Genomic DNA, 19,458 nt, shown 5'->3' with positions numbered 1-19,458 from the left:
CAAAATGTAGGGGCAAAATATCGCACAAGGCATAATTTAACCTCGCCCCAGATAAGACGGTCTCAAATACAAAATTACCACGATAATCAAAGAGTAAGGTGAAGAATAGAAACACGACGATGAAGAAAGAGTGCGAAGAAACAATTACATTACGAACACGAAATGAAGAACAATCCAAAAGGAGCTGCACGAAAGGCATTGCAAGTAGCATGAGAGACAGCGACATCTTCCCAAAGCCTGGCGAATAAGACAAACTGAAATAAGATCAACTAGCAGAGATTTTACATGTGATCCTCAGTTATCTTCTACTAGCTATAAGGGCTCAAAAATAATAGAGAGAGGGGAGAGTTCAGAAAGAGAAAGAAATGCTAAGGAGATCATAACGACATAGAGAGAAAACACTATTAGAACTTAGCTTTCATCTTGAACTCTACCATTGTTATGTGTAAACTCATTTTGAGATCATTCAAAGAACATCGTATGCTCAATACAAAGTGCTACAAATATCATACCAGTGTCAAGTGGTGTATAATATCATTCATGTTTGAGTTTATTTCCATGACTTGGGCTTTGTGTTATCATCATCTCAACCAGTGTAGTTGTGGCATTTTCAACAACTACACTATTAGATCTAGTGTGTCAAAACACCCTTTTCATATACTTCGACTACCTAACCGATCAAGAAAATGTACTTTGACTAATTAATGAAACAACCATTTGCACACCCTCAAAACACGAATGTACCTTAAATCACAATTGGCATATATGAAATGAAATAAATGAAGATACATGATCAAGCGAGGACAAAGTAGCCACACATTAATTAAAAAAGAAAAAAACAACGTAATCACACACATAATCAATAAATGTCATGTTCCATTACGAACTTACCACCTCTGGGTAGTACTTTCTTTATCATCGTGTTACTCTTTGCAATTTCCACTTCTAGCTCCACGAAAACGGTCAGAGAGCTAAATGCACTCGCCTGTGCGCACACACAACCCTCGGATGACATTTACACCACCTTTCTTTCCGTTGGAGAGCACATTCACGCCACCTCTGTTTCTGTTCGAGAGCACATTGACCCCATGTCTGTTTGCGTTCAAGAGCACATTCACGCCACCTCTGTTTCTGTCCGAAAGCACATTGACTCCATGTCTGTTTCCGTGCGAGTGCACATTAACTCCACCTCTGTTACTGTTCGAAAGCACATTCACGCCACCTCTGTTTCTGTCCGAGAGCACATTGACTCCACCTATGTTTCCATGCGAGAGCACATTGACTCCATGTCTGTTTCTGTTCGAGAGCACATTTACGCCACCTCTGTTTCTGGTCGAGAGCACATTGACTCCATGTCTGTTTCCGTTCGAGAGCACATTTACTCCATGCCTGTTTCTGCTCGAGAGCACACTCACGCCAACAGGTAACCGCACCTGTATAGATTTATGAAAAATTATGAGAAAAGATAAAAACACAAAAAAGAAATGAAAATTGCTATTGAGGATGGATGCTACTCATTTTTATTCGGATTATATTAGGTGTTTGTATGATTGTATCAGTTACTTCCTACATAATATTTCACAAAAAGTTAACTTTCTAGATTGACTAACATTGTGAAACTAAATACTTACTGCGTCGACACAACGATTGAAGATATCATGATCACGACAAGAAAAATGATCGCAGAGAAAATACTTATTTTTGCCATTTCTTATTATCTGGATCAATTTTACTTGAACTCTGATAATATTCTCTCGCTATAAAAAATCTTCAATTGCCTTTATCAGAAGGATAGCTGAATTGATAAGACTTGTATGCACAACAATGCTCTATTTATAGAACTTCCACTATACAAGATTCGAATAAAGGACAGTTGTTTTTATTGTTGAAGAGATTTTGTCTTAGACATATCCGATCTTCATCTATTCTAATTTATGATTTCAAGTCGTGCAATCGTGAGATCAAATATTGAGTTTTCGGTAATGACTCATCGATGATTTCAAGTTTTTAACACTAACCACTAAACACGTCTTAACACCGGCAATATGAATACCAAGATGAGTTAGCTACTTAGCTGTTAGCCAGTTAGGTAATAGATTTCCAATTTTCCACCAAGAGATTTTGGGCCCACAGCTGATGCAGCAAACTCATAAACTCCTCGAGGCCTCGTCTCCTCCCAGTCTTAGCCCAATTATCTGTATAATATCTCAGCCCATCACTTTATGCAACGGAATCTTTAATCTCATCTTTGCTTCGCCATTTGGAGAGCCTTGACCGGCATCATGCAAAAGGGAAGGGAAATGACACTCGGTTTCCGTTTAAAAACCTACTTTACAGAAACTCAGTTTCTGTGTGACTTTAAACGGATACTGAGCATCCGTTTGAGAATTTTTAGTTTTACTCTTATATTTTACTTTTAACTCTTTTATTGCCTATTATACTTCCATTTTTTTCTCTTCAAATTTTTTTTACTCATAAATAATAATTATCTAAACTCGTGGAAAAAATTGGGAAAAAAAAAACGGAAACTGAATTTTCGTTTGGCACTATTCACACAGAATCTGCAGTGTAGGAAGGGATGAAAACATACCACAGTGAGGCTATCTTGTGACTCATATCCCTTCCCCATATTTAAGGGTGTTAGAGAATCACCTGATCAGTCTACTACAGAAGTCAAATAGTCGTTGCTGGCAGTCATTTATTGTCGGTAGTTACAGGCTCATGTTAGTCTAATATAACGTATGTTAGCTACCCTATTATTACAGTTGTAATGTCAGTTGTACTCTGCTATAAAGAGCAGTGAGTGGTCCTTTTAAGTTCCAAGAATATCTGTAATGGAAACCTGAGCAATTGTCTAGCGACACAAAGCTCTTACATGGTATCAGATACCTTCAAACTCCATTAATGGAAACTTCAAAATCAAATTCTAACCATATCTCTCTTACATTTAAACCACCATCCAAATTATCAAACACCAATTTCATTATATGGAAATCACATATCGAACCTCTGTTACGAAGTTATGATTTGTTTAGATTTGTTGATGGATCTTATCAATATCCAGTGAAATATATTCCTCCAGATCCAACAACATCGACATCTGCTACTGATAATCATGATTTTGTACCAAATCCTGAGTATCTGTATAGGATCAATCAAGGTCAAGCGATCTTATCATGGTTATTCTCTGCTTGTACTGAAGAAATTCATTCTCAAGTTGTTGATTGCACTTACTCTCATGAAGTCTGGACTCGTTTGGAGAACAATTACAATGCTACTACCAGATCTCGTCTTATGCAGTTACAAACCGATTTGATCAAACTTAAGAAAGGATATAATTCGATGCATACTTATTTCAACAAAGCTAGATCCATTGCTTTTCAATTGTCTCAGATTGATCGTCCACTTTCTGATGAATATCTTGTGTTTCATATCCTGCAAGGCTTACCTCAAGAATTCAATGCCTTCAAGACCTCTGTTAACACTCAACAATTGAAGAATTTAAATCCAGTTACTTCCTCTGATCTTCTAGGACTTCTCTTATATGAAGAAACTCGTGTTAATGCTAAATCTCAAGTAGATCTAACCACTGCTTCTGCGAATGTTTCTCTTCCACCTCAATTTCACAATGATTCATCTTCTTCATCGTTTGATACTTCTCTTGTGAGCAATGTTTTAGGTAACTTTACCTAATTACTCTTCTTCAAATTGGTCACCTCGACCTTCTCGTGGTGGTGATGGATATCCTAGGCCAAATTTTGCTAGAGAAGGTCATATTTCTACAAGAGGAGGTCGTTTTAATTCAGGCGGCAGATCTAATTTTGGAGGCAGATATTCTTCTAATGGTTGATTTCAGAATGGAGGTCGTTTTAATGGAAGATTTGGTAGAGGTCCTTCAAACATCTATCCACATGTGAAGTATGACTATTATGTTGAGTGCCATCTTTGTCGTAAACCTGGTCATCAGGCTAATGAGTGTAGATATCACTATTCTAGCACTGATTTATCTACAACTCAAGCTTATAATGCTTTCTGTGGTGATGTATATTATGAGTATTATGAGTATGATGATTTTTGGATTCCTGAACCTGAGGCTTTTGTAGTCTATAATGAAGATTCTTCATCTACTTCTACTTCTTGGGTACCAGACTCTGGTGCTACTCACCATATTACTTCAGCTTTATCCAACTTAAATCTTCATTCAGAGTGTCAAGGTTCAGATCAAGTTAAATTTGGTAATGGATCAGGTTTAATTGTAACTCATATTGGCTCCTCTGTTTTTCATTCTAATGATACTAAGTTAGCTCTTTCCAATGTGCTTCATGTACCTAGTATCACTAATAATTTGCTCTCAGTGCTTCAATTTCCAAGGATAATAACTGCTACTTTTCATTTTATCCTGATCATTTTTGTGTCAAGGATTTGGTTACTCACAAAGAACTCCTCATTGAACCTGTTCAGAATGGACTCTATGATCTTCAATTCTCCAATGCTCCTCTCAAGCAAGCTTTCTCCACTACCTCAAGTTCAGATGATTGGCACAAGAAGTTAGGACATCCAGTATTCAAGACTGTAAAACATGTTTTGGCCTCAGTAACTGATGTTATAGATGATCATCTCTCTAGTTTATTTGTAGTGATTTCCAAATAGATAAACGTCATGCTCTACCTTTTCCTGTTATGTCTCAAAATAACTCTTCATACAGATGTATGGGTTTCCCCAATTTGTTCAGTGAATGGATTTAAATATTACTTTTCTTTCATTGACTCATTTATTAGGTTTACTTGGTTTTATCCACTCTTTTACAAATCTGAAGTATTACCTACCTTTATCAAATTCAAAGCTCATGTTGAGAAACAGTTTGGTACTCTATTAAGATGGTTCAATCTGACTGGGGAGGAGAATACAGAAATGTATCCACTTATCTAGAATCTTGTGGAATTGGTCATAGAGTTTCATGTCCGCATGCTCATCAACAAAATGGAAAGGAGGAAAGGAAGCATAGACATATTGTTGAGACTAGTCTTGCTCTTCTTTCACATGCTTCTCTTCCACTTTCTTATTGGTCTTATATATGCTTTTGAGACAACAAATTTTTTGATTAACAGGTTGCCTACATCTACATTGCATCAGCACTCTCCTTTAGAGACTTTGTTTCACTTAAAGCCATATTACAACCTTCTCAAGATTTTTGGTTGTGCCTGTTACCCCTGTTTAAGGTCTTTCAATGCACATAAATTGGAGTCAAGGTCAGTTAAGTGCATCTTTTTGGGTTATAGTGCTATGCACAAGTGCTACAGATGTTTAAATCCCTTAACTGCTAAGATCATTATATCTGGGCATGTTGTTTTTGCTGAGAATGAATTTCCATATTCTTCTTTATTTGGTGCTTCTTCTTCATTGCGTAGTTCAACTCAAGATGCTACTTTGTCTACAATGTCATCCATTAATTTCTAATGACCCTGAAAATTCATCCGACTTGCATTTGCCTTCACATACTCCAACAACTAATGATCAGTCTACTACAGTTTCTTCTTTGGTTCAACCTGTTCAGAATGCTCATTCTATGAATACAAGAGGTAAAAGTGGTATTACCAAACCTAAAGTTTTTGCAGCTGATGTTCAATCTGTAAATGAAAACATTACAATTCCTACTTCTTTTACTATTGCCAATAAGATTCCTTTCTGGAGTCTTTCTATGTGTGAAGAAATAAACTCTTTGTTGCAAAATGGAACATGGATTCTTGTTGTTCCTGATCCTTCTCAAAATGTTGTAGGCCGCAAGTGGGTTTTTAGAGTTAAAAGAAATTCTGATGGTTCCATTGAAAAATTTAGAGCTAGACTAGTGGCCAAGGGTTATACTCAAGTTGAAGGAATTGATTTTCAAGACACTTTTAGCCATGTTGTTAAACTTACTACAGTTAGTATGATTCTCTCCATTTTATTTACAAGGGATGGACAATAAGACAATTAGATGTTAAAAATGCATTCTTACATGGCTATCTTTCTGAAGATGTATATATGTGCCAACCTCCAGGTTTTCAAGATTAGGAATTTCCTAATCATGTGTGCAAGCTCAAAAGGTCCTTGTATGGCTTAAAGCAAGCTCCAAGAGCATGGTTTGACAGGTTAAGTCAATTTATACTTCAATATGGTTTTACTACCTCTAAGACTGATACTTCATTGTTTTTCCAAGTCACTGTCACTATTGCTTTGTATGTACTGATCTATGTAGATGATATTTTGGTCACTGGTAATTCTACTCAAGCTATTAACTCTCTTATTCAAAGATTGAGTTCAGAATTTGTTATTAAATACTTGGGAGATTTACATTTCTTTCTTGGCATTCATGCCACACATAATGCTAATGGTATTCATCTTTCTCAAGAACAGTATGTTAGTAATCTACTTAAGAAGACTAAGATGGATAAATGTCGGCCTTGTGCCACTCCTATATCTACTGTTTTTTTTTTGATTCTCAGTCTCCTCCATTGGAAGATCCTGCAGTTTATAGAAGTATAGTGGGAGCTTTTCAGTATGCTACTATTATACGTCCTGACATAGCATATGCTGTAAACAAAGCCTGTCAGTTTATGTCTTCTCCTACTGAGGCTCAGTGGTCTGGAGTTAAGAGAGTATTACGTTATTTACAGGGCACTCTATCTTTTGGTCTTCAGTTTAAGAGATCTAGCAGTTTGCAGCTTCAAGCATTTTATGATGCAGATTGGACAGGTGATCCAATTGATAGACGATCTACAAGTGGGATGGCCATCTTTATGGGTCCTAATCTCATCTCTTGGTGTTCACGCACACAGAAAACTGTTTTAAAGTCCAGTACATAAGCTGAATATCTTGCAGTTGCTGACGCTACATCTGAGCTGCTTTGGTACAATCTTTAATGACTGAACTGCATTTCTCTTCGCCTAGAATTCCAGTTCTCTAGTGTGATAATCTGGGAGCCACTTATCTCATTACTAACCCTATTTTTCATCATCGCATGAAACACATAGAGATTGCTTTCCATTTTGTTTTTAGAGTTAGTTGCAAGTAAGCAGTTATCTGTTAGATATATCAATACTCATGATCAACTTGCAGATATTTTGACGAAAGGATTATCTACCAATAAGTTTGCTCTGCTGTGATCTAAGCTCAGTGTTTCTCCCAAGACCCTGGACTTGCGGAGGGGTGTTAGAGAATCACCTGATCAGTCTACTACAGAAGTCAAACAATCGTTGTAGGCAGTCATTTATTGTCGGTAGTTACACGCTCATGTTAGTCTAATATAGCGTATGTTAGCTACTCTATTATTACAGATGTAATGTCAGTTGTACTCTGCTATAAAAAGCAGTAAGTGGTCCTTGTAAGTTCCAAGAATATCTGTAATGAAAACCTGAGCAATTATCTAGCGACACAAAGCTCTTACAAAGGGATAGGAAAGGGATAACCCCTACCATAGTGCTTGACCTTAGTAAAACTACAACAATAATTCATGTCTTTCTAACGAATGCATGGAGAACATTATTTGTTTTTGACCGAATCAAGTGCCACATATCATATAATAATTGGTTTTACATGCTCACATCGGCTAATGACCATCGAAAATTTATCTGGCACATTATCAACCGAAGAAGCAAGGCATGGAGAGAAGTAAAGATGGAGAGAAGTACTACATTGTATATTTTTCTTACACTGAACTTGGCCAATTAGTTTGAAAATTACATGTAATCCTTACAATAATGACATCTTCACATTATTAGTATTAGTATACATGAATTCCAAGATATATAAGTCCAAATCAATCCATATAATCCTACTGCCTTGTCGTTTGGATCATCAGTTTCACTAGAATTTTTTAGTTATTCTGTTTGGACATATTTACTTTATTTAGTTCCATTTTGCTTCTAAAACATTTAGATCGTACTAGCTCTAAACTGATTTCACATTTAAGGAAAAGATAACACAGTAGGTACTCGTTGTCGACATCTGATTTCCAACAATCCATGTGAAAATTTATCTTTTAATAGCTTGTTGTTTTCCCTTCATCACTATTTTCCCTTGAGAACTTTCCTTGATCCTTCGTGTTTGAAATTAAAACTTATATTTGGAGGTTACTTCTGAATTTGGTTGATTTCTATTTCTATTCATGAGGTGGTGATCTGGTTCACAGCTCTTTGTGCACCGATTTCTTCTTGTTCAGAGCATCCACAATCACGACCATAATTGGGGACTATACCCAAATTTGGTCTGAAATGGAGGCGTAGTGGAACTGACTAAAGGTATATTTGGTCTGGATTTTTAGGGTTTGAGACTAAATTTGGTAGCCGACCGAGACTATAACTAATTTTAATGGGACGTAGGTATAGTGAGCGTTTTAGGTGACGCGTGAGTATAATGAGCGTCTAGGACCAGACGTGAGTATAGTGAGCGCTTGAGTGTGGAGCGTTAATATAGAAAGCGTCTGAGTGAGGCGTTGATATAAAATCCGCCAAACAAAACGTTCGTTGTTAGTGCGCTTGAAATCAGGCGGTCATTATAAGTGAGCTTGATATGAAAAGTATAATCTCACTTTCCCAAACGAACTTAATACATCCACTTGACTTTTGGACGTTGATTTTATTAACGTCTCACATTAGGCGTACAACATAGCCACGTCCCACACCGTGCGTCCATAACACGTACGTCCCACACCGAACGACCACTACAACTACGCCTAAAATTCAGACGTTTACTATACTTCCGCTCATCATTAGATGTTCACTATAAGTCCGCCAGACTAAATTTTAATCTTTTTCCATTGCGTTTCACCTCTAGAAAAGCCAAATTATTTTAGCATTTGGTCTTTAGTCCCATTTATGATTGTGGATGCTCTTAGAGTTGTTCTACCATTGCGTTTGTTGTAACCTTTAGGCCGTTATTGTTACAGGCAATGACTTGGAATGAAGCCATATATACATCATTAATCGTCCATAGTTTTACCGTGCTATTACTAGAAATGTACTTACCGATCATAATTTCTGAGAAATGTTATAGAAAGTTTTGGTGATGTTTTTGTCACATAGTCATGAAGTTCAGTGAAGTATACCTCAATCTGCATTGTAGTTTTGGTGTTTTGCAACGAAGAATATTCTCAAAGGTAAAATATCTCTCCGACATCAACGACTCATAGTCATAGTACTATCACATGTACCGAATGCCATGCAAGGTAAGGAGCAACGGTTAAGTAATTGGCCACATGTCCCGGCCAGAATCCTCCATTTGTTACTACAAGTCAGGAGAAGTCATGAATTCCATGAATTTCTGCCAGAAGATTCCATTATTTGGGCCCCACAATTCAGTCTGTTTTCGCCACGGAGCAATGGTCATCGTTACCAATTCAGATCATCAGAGCGCCCGGTAGGATTTTTTGAGAACAATGACAATGGAGGATTAAATGCTCTGAATAGAATCAGTGATATTTAGCATCGATCGACCGATTAAATAGTTCGCAGTTCTTTAAAATTTTCAGACACTAGTTTTCGTTGATCCATAAAGAATCGGCCAGTGTCATTGTAGCACGGAGGTAAAGTCAGTGGAGGATGACACCCGTAATTAGAATAGTTTAGAATGTTATTATTGGGGCGTCACATTCTATTAGAGGGGCGTCGCCTAATAGGATAAAAACGGGTCACCATAAATAATATCAAAAACCCCTTATTTCAAATAATTTTGTAATAACTAAACAACCCTTATTTAGTTAATTTTAATTTAATTTAATTAGATAAAAATTAAATTAATGAATTTTGGGACAAAGTTTTTGTGGGAAGAAAAAATTGCCGTAAAATAAACTTTTACGGTTGGAAATAATCCAAATGTAGACGTAAAATCACTTCTACGGTTGGAAATATTCCAAACCTGGACGTAAAATCACTTCTACGGTTGGAATTAAAAGAAAACTGGACATAAAATCAGATTCTACGGGTGGAATTAAAAGGAACCTGGACGTAAAATGAGCTTCTACGGTTGGAACTAATTCAAACCTGGGCAAATAAAATTCTACGGTTGGAATTAATTCAAACTTGGACGTAAAATCATTTTTACGGTTGGAAATAATCCAAACCTGGACGTAAAATCACTTCTACAGTTGGAATTAAAAGAAACCTGGACGTAAAATGAGCTTATAGGGTTGGAACTAATCCAATCCTGGACGTAAAATTACATGCAAATAAAATTCTACGATTGGAACTAATCCAAACCTGGACGTAAAATCACTTCTAGTTAAAGGATAATCTAGACATTTTGTATATGTGTTAGGATATCCCATAATCATTTTTTTGGACATTAAAAATCCAAGTAAAACCTCTCTATTAGAGTGTGACGCCCCAATAATAGCCTTGATAGTTTAGCTAGTTGTCGATTTAACACTGCGATAAAACATTTGAATCTGTTGAGTACATGCGATAAGTACGGAACTGTTCTGTTCTGTTGCGGAATTATAGAAAAGGATGGAGGACACATGAGAGGGGGGAGGGACATGAATCCCATGAGCCAAAGACAAAGATACAAAGGTGACGACACGTTATGACCCACGTGCTGGACTCATGGATCTTCTCCAACTCAAAATCAGCCTCTTTAATTTGTGGTGGGTAGGTGTTGTTGATAAAATCAGACGCTCGCATTTAAGGAAGGTTCTCTTAGCATCAACATCAAAAGATGTCAAGTACTCACATTCCTAAACTCATCGCTATCGCTTACTAGGTTGCAAGTGGCTGGCATTTCCATGTGAATACATTTTTGCATATAAATCCGGTCTGGAATAAATGTGTTATGCTGAATTTCAAATAGAGCAATTCTTGAAATAGATTTGTTTTTAGTTTAGTTGCGTTATGCATTGGTTGATAGAAATAACTTGCTAAATACTTGTTCCGAACAAATGATAAATGTAAATGTGTAACAAATTGCTGTCTTTACTATCTAAAATAAATGGCTGCCAATTGTTACTGGTGTTGCATATTCGAGCACATTCTTAAATTTTGATATGTAGATCAAATTCAAGATGGATATCATTGATGTTAGATAAATAATAAAAACAAATCAATGATAAAATAAATCAATCAAGAATAAATAAATCTACATATCAAAACAATAATGGAGATGATGTTTAACGTGGTTCGGTCAACTCGACCTACGTCCACAAGCAACCCCGTAGGGTGAATAATAATATTGATCATCAGAACATTCTGAGATGATTTTACAATTACATTGAGACACTCTATTTATAGAGTATGAATAATTAATATAGGATATTATATTATTCTCTAGAATATATATCCTAATTAACTATAATATGAATAATATGAAATTAGCTAGATATTTGACTTATCTAGAAAACTACCTAAATTACACGAGATCTTTTTATTCTTGGAAACTTAACTGATCTCCCTCGATCTTTTGTGTTGTTTAATCTCCGTCGATCTTCTGGTAACTTGAGTCTTGATCACTTCATCTTGACTTTGACTTCAGTTTGTATATTGTATGGTCTTCACTTCACGTGCCATGTATATCACGGTCACTTGACTTAACCTCCACTTCACGTGTCTTACTGCACAGTTACTTGATTTAGTCTTCACTTCACCATATAGTTTCCTCGGTCCTTTTCTGCACCTCGGCTACTTGTTTGTATCTGCTATATATTCTAATACCCCCCTCAAGTTGGACACGCAGAGAAACGTAGTGTGCAACTTGGACAATTGAAGAAACATTGTGACAAAAATCTGTACTTCACCTTCGAACAAGACACTTGATCTTTGGTTGCGGCGCTTGAAAATTGAAACAAACTCAGTAACACTGCAGAATATACGTTTTGACTTCTGTTGAAAATTGTCTTGACTTGGATAAGTTTGGTGAGGGTCCACGGTCCATACACTTATTTTTTTTTTTGAGAATTGGCTCGTTTGGCCACTGGATTTGGTTAGTTAATACTAACCATACGAAAGACTTCATGTTGCATCAACATTGAGAATCGGCTCGCTTGGCCAATGGATTTGGTTAGTTTAATAGTAACCATACGAAAGACTTCATGTTGCATCAACATTGAGAAATATTGGTAGGCGTCTAGGAGACTTTTCAAATGAAAAAGATTCTCCTAAAGGAAAATATTGTGCAAAATCGTAATAATTATTATTACTAAAAAATATGATCGAAAATAGGAAATATTTTCGAAAATAAAAGATAATTATTTTATTGAATATCATTTCATGACATAAAGATCTCGCCAAGATTGGCAATTAAAGAAATTTACCACTCTTAGCGTCCTTAAATATAAGGAGAAATTTTACGTGGTAAAGATACAATATAATCTAAAATAAAGATAGAAATATTTTATATTGATTTTCGAAAACACATAAAATATTTTCAAGATAACCCAGAAGCGGGAGATTTTCGTCCTTGAATGTAAGGAGATATTTTTATTCCATACAATATTTTTATGGAATTATTTTTACTTACTATTTGCAGTAATCATAAAAGTATACCACAAATATGGAAATACTTTTAGTGAAAGAAAAATACTTTTGCATATAATATTCAGACAAAATATTTCGGGAAAGAAATATTATTGAATATGTTATAAATGATTATCTTTGGGATACAAAGACGCTTTGGAAAGTAAATCAATTTCCAAAATAGGATATACGAAAATTAAAATATTTTCGAAATTGACAATGAGATAATAACGGGAATTACCCTGCCATAAGAATTATTTTATGACGTGAATGAAATATTTTTGAGAATCATTTGCTCATAAAACAGAGACAGATGTGAATACGAAAATGACAGTATGCACAAAAGGTACGTACCGAACTAGATATATGCAAAAAATTAACGGTGGTAAGTAAGTTTAACTACACCGTTTAGCATCGTTCAGATCTTGTGGTATAGATTTTTTTTTGTTGTTGTTGTTGTTGCAGCAACAGTAAGTTCAGTTTTAGACCTTTTTGGATGGAAACCAAAACTGAAAACACATAGACGATCTCTGATGCGAGACGTAAAAAAATTAACCAACATGTATTTATTGTTGGGTCTGAATGAATTATCGGTCATCTGAATCAATGTTGACGTTGGAACGAAAGTGATGTAAATACACTATTATCTTTGAAAAGAAATTTGAATAATATATTTACTCATAATAATCACAACTAAGAATATATTAAATATAATGAAGTATATTTTAAACGAAAACTATTCTTGGAACTGAAATCAATTTCCATTATCATGTGAGATAATAAACAGTAGCAGTGATCTTTGATATTGAAGAAAATAATCTTCCAAGAACACATGTGATAACGTTAATGAGGTTCTCATTAAGTTGATAATAATCATACTCAAACAAATCAGAAATAGACAGTTTTGTTTGGACGATAAAAAAACATAACAAAGTCAGACAAAAACTTTGTTAGATATATTCGATCAAAATTTTTGATGTCCAATTTAAAATGAAATTATTATTGAACATTAAAATAGATTGCGGAAGCGATTGGATCGAGAGTATTGCTGCTCTGATACCATCTTAAATTTTGATATGTAGATCAAATTCAAGATGGATATCATTGATGCTAGATAAATAATAAAAATAAATCAATGATAAAATAAATTAATCAAGAATAAATAAATCTACATACCAAAACAATAATGGAGACGATGTTTACGTGGTTCGGTCAACTCGACCTACGTCCACAAGCAACCCCGTAGGGTGAATAATAATATTGATCTTCAGAACATTCTGAGATGATTTTACAATTACATTGAGACACTCTATTTATAGAGTATGAATAATTAATATAGGATATTATATTATTCTCTAGAATATATATCCTAATTAACTATAATATGAATAATATGAAATTAGCTAGATATTTGACTTATCTAGAAAACTACCTAAATTACACGAGATCTTTTTATTCTTGGAAACTTAACTGATCTCCCTCGATCTTTTGTGTTGTTTAATCTCCGTCGATCTTCTGGTAACTTGAGTCTTGATCACTTCATCTTGACTTTGACTTCAGTTTGTATATTTTATGGTCTTCACTTCACGTGCCATGTATATCACGGTCACTTGACTTAACCTCCACTTCACGTGTCTTACTGCACAGTTACTTGATTTAGTCTTCATTTCACCATATAGTTTCCTCGGTCCTTTTCTGCACCTCGGCTACTTGTTTGTATCTGCTATATATTCTAATACACATAATAAACATGCAGTTTAACAGGGTATTCAGATACACATCCACAAATAACTTTTTGACTACTAAAAATCAAAAAGTAAGAAGTTAATTATGCATAAATGTCAATTCAGAAATCATTTTTTGACTTCCAGAAAATCAGAAGTTAGTATGGATGTGCAGTTTTAGAATGACTTTCTATAAGGAGAAAAGTTAACTTTTTATAAAGCAAAAACATTTTATTTCAGACTTTTCTTTCTGAAAAAGCAAAAACACTTCTGTGCCTGGGATCTAAACTGACTATTATTTCTAAATGTAAAAATATCTTTTTTTGAAGCAAAATATTTTTGCTTTTAGCTTACGTAAAAACAAGTCCAAAATTCCAGTAATAAAAACTGTATAGAGGTAGAAAATCAGGGAGAAAATTTGTTGGGGTCGCTTAAGGAAGTTGCACTAAAGTATGTGTAACAAAGTTTGGAATCCCCAGTCTAGAGATCCCAAATAATAGCTATAACTCGTGGAACTTTGCCACGTTAATACCCAACCATTTAAACTTCCCGTGACCGGTTCAAATGCCAATAAAACTATCTCATTTGCCAACAATAATCACCTCCTTCATCACTCTCTCTCTTTTCTACTGATTCACTTTCTTGTTGATTCACATATTCATCAGTTTTTCTGATCTGGGTTTTGTTTTCTGCAACTTCTCTAGGTGTTTCACTAATAAACCAGAAGAAACTTGTTTGTTCGTTAGTGACAGAATTTGGGTTTTTGTTGTTTCGTTACAAAATTTTGATCAAACCAAAATTGTAGTTCAGATTATCTATCGGCATTCAATAGTTGTATTAAAGAGAACCTAAGAAGACATTCAGGGTTTTGTTTCTAAAGTTGTCTTTATTTTACCCAACATCTCCTTTACACTTTATTGACAATTTTTCTGTGATCAAAACAGAGGGTTTTTGGAGTGTACTTTCACATAATTTTCTGCTATTCTTTTAAGGGTTTTTGTAATGGAGGCTTGTTTTACAACCTTGCAAGGCAATACCCATTTGGTGAAACTTGGCAAAGGAGGAGGAATTGATAATGGGTTTTGGGGAGAGAAGATTAAAGGAGGAGGGAGTTCAGTGAATAGTAAAAGGGTTTTGAATAAAAGTAATTTTTTGAAGAGTGAATATGGAAATGGTAGAACGATTAAAGGAAATGGTGGTATTGGTGTTGTTTCATCTGTTCTTACTGCAGATCATGTCACCAAAGAGACAATGGTATGTATGATTTTAATAAATAAACTCTGTTACATTAGATTTTACTCCTATAATTAATAAATGGATCTCCAAATTCATAGATCATTATTATGTTAAATGTGTACTAATTTATGTTGTTATTAAAAAATTAATGGGTTTCCTTTAATGAAATCTTAATTATGAAATGTGTTTTGATTTTTAATGTGTTTTAATTGCAGACCCATCAAGTACCAGTATTTGAAAAGAAAATAGTAGACCCAAAAAGTGTAGCTTCAATCATTTTGGGTGGAGGGGCTGGAACTCGCCTTTTCCCTCTTACTATGCAAAGAGCCAAACCTGCTGTAAGAAAAAACTTAACTTTATTACATTTGGTTCAGATTGTATTGAGAAAGATTGTGATTCTTGATTTCAATTGCGAATTCGTGACTATGGCTTTGTATCTGTTTGATCTCTATATATCTGAATTAGAAGAAAAGTAAGGGTTTATTCTGTCTCATTTAGTATTATCAAGATCTTGGCGGTGAGAAGAATTGGCTATCAAAGTTGTTAAAGAGTTATTGTTTCTGTCTGATTTGGTGTTTGTTTGCGATTCTGTTTAATTTGTATGCTAATGATTTTTTCCTGTTCAATCAACAGGTCCCAATTGGAGGAAATTACAGGCTTATTGATGTCCCAATGAGCAATTGCATCAACAGTGGCATAAACAAGATTTTTGTCCTTACTCAGTTCAATTCCGCTTCCCTCAATCGCCATCTCGCTCGCACGTACAATTTAGGGAACGGTGTTAATTTCGGAGATGGATTTGTAGAGGTTTGATTCAATAGCAGTAGTTCAATTAGATTCATTAGAGTACACAAAATTTGTATGATTCATTCGAATACTACAAATTGTGTACTTAAAAAGGAAGTGAAGTACTGTTTTTGCTGGATGCATATATTTGCTAAATGTTTTTCTAAAATTCACTGGAACAGGTCCTGGCTGCGACTCAGACACCAGGGGAAACAGGAATGAAGTGGTTCCAAGGAACAGCTGATGCTGTGAGACAGTTCACATGGGTTTTTGAGGTACCTACTTGAGATTTTACATCAAAATGAACATTTTCTCTAGACAAATAGAACGTAGTGTCTACATATAGTTTCCTACTGCCATTAATCACTAAGACGGGCCTTGCTTTCTTGAATTGTTTGCTTACAGGATGCAAAGAACAAGAACGTCGAGCATATAGTGATCTTGTCTGGCGATCATCTTTACAGAATGGACTACATGGACTTTGTGCAGGTATCTTAATCAGTTCCATGACATGTTAACAACTAAACTAATTCTCTATGCTTAATAATTTCCATTGGTGCCGTGCGTTGTTGCAGAAACATATCGATACCAATGCAGATATTAGTGTTTCGTGCATACCTATGGATGATAGGTATTACTTTTTCCCTCGAATGATATGTGTTTGTAATTGCTTGTTGGACTGCATCTCAATTCGAACTATTATCTTTCAGCCGTGCATCAGATTTTGGATTGATGAAGATTGACAGTTCTGGTCGCATCATCCAATTTGCTGAAAAACCAAAGGGGGCTGATCTGAAAGCAATGGTAGGCAGATACCTTTCCGTTCTTTTCTGTATAATCTTTACACGTTCTTTAATTATAATGAATGGAAGGATGGGGAAACTTCTGAAATCAAGCTCATACGCTATTCAGAAATAACCTTTGCTTTATAGTTGGTTTATCTTTGTAAAATGAAGTCTATTTGGTTGGCTGTAGCTAATGTGATAGTTTCATTATGATTGAGAATCCTGGTTGGTATATTGCAGCAAGTCGACACTACTGTCTTGGGGTTGTCTCCAAAGAAAGCCAGTGAATCTCCATACATTGCGTCTATGGGTGTTTATGTATTTAGAACAGATGTTTTACTAAAGCTCCTGAAGTCGAGGTATCCCACTTCAAATGACTTTGGATCTGAAATCATTCCATCAGCTGTAAAGGACCACAATGTCCAAGTAAGGGTTAAATTCTCAACTACTCTACAGTCTGCAATTGCAAATGGCATCTTTTTGGCTTAGTTTTAATTCATTAAGAAAATATCAGTAAACAGAGGTGTAATAGGTAATACTTCGCTGATGAGTTTGTTGAATGGTGAACTGAACAGGCATATCTATTCAATGACTATTGGGAGGATATTGGAACTATTAAATCCTTCTTTGATGCTAACTTGGCACTCGCTGCACAGGTTAGTTTTCGTGGTTGCTAACTTTGTTCAGCCAGCAAACATTTCACTGGGTACTGGTGCAGGAGACACCAGTGTGCTTACATGTTACCTTGCTATGCTGTTAAACTTCCAGTCAATGGCTTATTTTAATTTCTTTCTGCAGCCTTCAAGTTTTGATTTTTCTGACCCAAAGACACCTTTCTTTACATCTCCACGATTCTTGCCACCAACTAAAGTTGAAAAATGCCGGGTATGTGGGTTCACATATGATCAAGATTCTCCCGTTGTTTTATCTTTCACTTCTCATGTTTGTTTTCTATCCTCTTGCAGATCCTAAATTCAATAATTTCACATGGATGCTTCCTACAAGAATGTAGTGTGCAGAATTCAGTAGTGGGTGTCCGATCTCGTTTAGAGTATGGGGTTGAGTTACAGGTGAGCTGACATCATTTTTGAGTAACATATTACTCTTCCTGTATTTCAAGGCCCTTAGCAAGGATGCATTTAGACATTTCTAAATGCCAGATCTATTCGACGAGGATGCGATGCCACAAATACATAGGCTTATCTTAGCACTTTAGAATTTACATAGAACAGGGACTGCTAGAATAAAAACTTCAATTAAGATTTTCGTACCTACTTCCATGTAGTAGTCAAAGAGTTCAAAGATTTATTTGACTTGTTTCAGGACACCATGATGATGGGTGCCGATGAATACCAAACAGAATCTGAAATTGCAGCACTTCTAGCAGATGGAAAGGTTCCAGTTGGTGTGGGACAGAATACCAAAATCAGGTGAGTCAATTAGACAGTTGTATAAACGGAATGTTCTTTTGTTCTTAAATGTATGCACGTCTGTAAGATTGTTGGAACTCTATTCTGACCACTAGTGCCAATGGTTTTTCTGAAGGAATTGCATAATTGACAAAAACGCCAGGATAGGAACAGATGTGGTCATTGCAAATAAGAGCGTAAGTTGCTATGATAAACTTGTCGAGAAAACAAACTGAGATCATTTGTTGCGTTATAGTGCCTGCTCAAGCTCTATGCTTCTAACTCTCTCCCGTCTTTATATGTTGTTTAGGGTGTTGAAGAAGCAGACAGACCAAATGACGGGTTCTACATTAGGTCAGGAATCACAGTTATACTTAAGAATGCAACAATCAAGGATGGGATGGAGATATGAAGTAACAGCTGATGTGGCTTCCATAGAATCAACGATGTATGGAGGAGTGAAATTTCCATGGATATGGGTACTGAAGAATCTGACTAGAGAGTATTGTGCTTATATCCTAGATCTTGCTGATTCACTCCATTAATGCTGTTTTCAGGTGCATGTAAATTAAAAATAGGTTCTTACTAGGAGAGGCTAATAATAAGAACTCCAGCTGATGGAGTATAATGTACTTTAAATAAATCACATCGCTGCAGGTTAGGTTGTTTCTTTTCTTTTCCGGCCCCTATCCATCGGGCACAAATAGGTTGTTCTTAAACGCTTTGCCAATTTAGAACCAGAATTGTGATAGTAAATGTGCACTTCCTCTGATCTATATATGACATTTGTAGTTCATTTCTTTTCTTTTCTTTTCTTTTTTATGTTTTTGTGGTGGCCTGTGGCTGATTTCGTTTTGATTAGCAAATGTTGCCTTATCTATTTTAGTAGCCCACTTGAATTTACGTCTCTAATTGCTTAATTAGGATAAGGTCAGATGGATTGCTGGATATCTAAGTCCGTGTCAACTATCTAACTTGCTAAACTTTTCTTCTCTTCAGCACCATTCTAACAACTTGCGAAAAATCAATGAACCAAACA

The 19,458-nt window shown here is 35.5% G+C and overlaps 1 protein-coding gene across 1 annotated transcript; it reads left to right on the top strand.

Moving 5' to 3' along the window:
• The first annotated feature begins 14,734 nt into the window (after positions 1-14,734).
• Positions 14,735-19,225, top strand: LOC113288319 (glucose-1-phosphate adenylyltransferase large subunit 1-like). Its single transcript, XM_026537328.1, has 14 exons — positions 14,735-15,457; positions 15,655-15,777; positions 16,073-16,246; positions 16,408-16,500; positions 16,631-16,714; positions 16,801-16,856; positions 16,936-17,029; positions 17,251-17,436; positions 17,586-17,666; positions 17,809-17,895; positions 17,976-18,080; positions 18,334-18,440; positions 18,556-18,616; positions 18,730-19,225. Exons 1-14 carry the CDS (start codon positions 15,206-15,208, stop codon positions 18,829-18,831), a joined length of 1,605 nt encoding a protein of 534 aa, XP_026393113.1. The 5' UTR covers positions 14,735-15,205; the 3' UTR covers positions 18,832-19,225.
• The last annotated feature ends 233 nt before the right edge of the window (positions 19,226-19,458 follow it).

The sequence above is a fragment of the Papaver somniferum genome, chromosome 1 (assembly GCF_003573695.1).
Source record: "Papaver somniferum cultivar HN1 chromosome 1, ASM357369v1, whole genome shotgun sequence".
NCBI classification, from domain to species: domain Eukaryota; kingdom Viridiplantae; phylum Streptophyta; class Magnoliopsida; order Ranunculales; family Papaveraceae; genus Papaver; species Papaver somniferum.
The sequence above is the reverse complement of the archived record's forward strand: the minus strand, read 5'-3'. Positions and strand labels throughout refer to the sequence as shown.

Excerpts from the sequence above, each read along its gene's own strand:
- LOC113288319 (XM_026537328.1), top strand. The coding sequence starts at position 15,206 with ATGGAGGCTTGTTTTACAACCTTGCAAGGCAATACCCATTTGGTGAAA. Across the intron at positions 16,247-16,407 it reads TCGGAGATGGATTTGTAGAG|GTCCTGGCTGCGACTCAGAC; the intron begins GTTTGATTCAAT and ends TCACTGGAACAG. Across the intron at positions 16,501-16,630 it reads AGTTCACATGGGTTTTTGAG|GATGCAAAGAACAAGAACGT; the intron begins GTACCTACTTGA and ends GTTTGCTTACAG.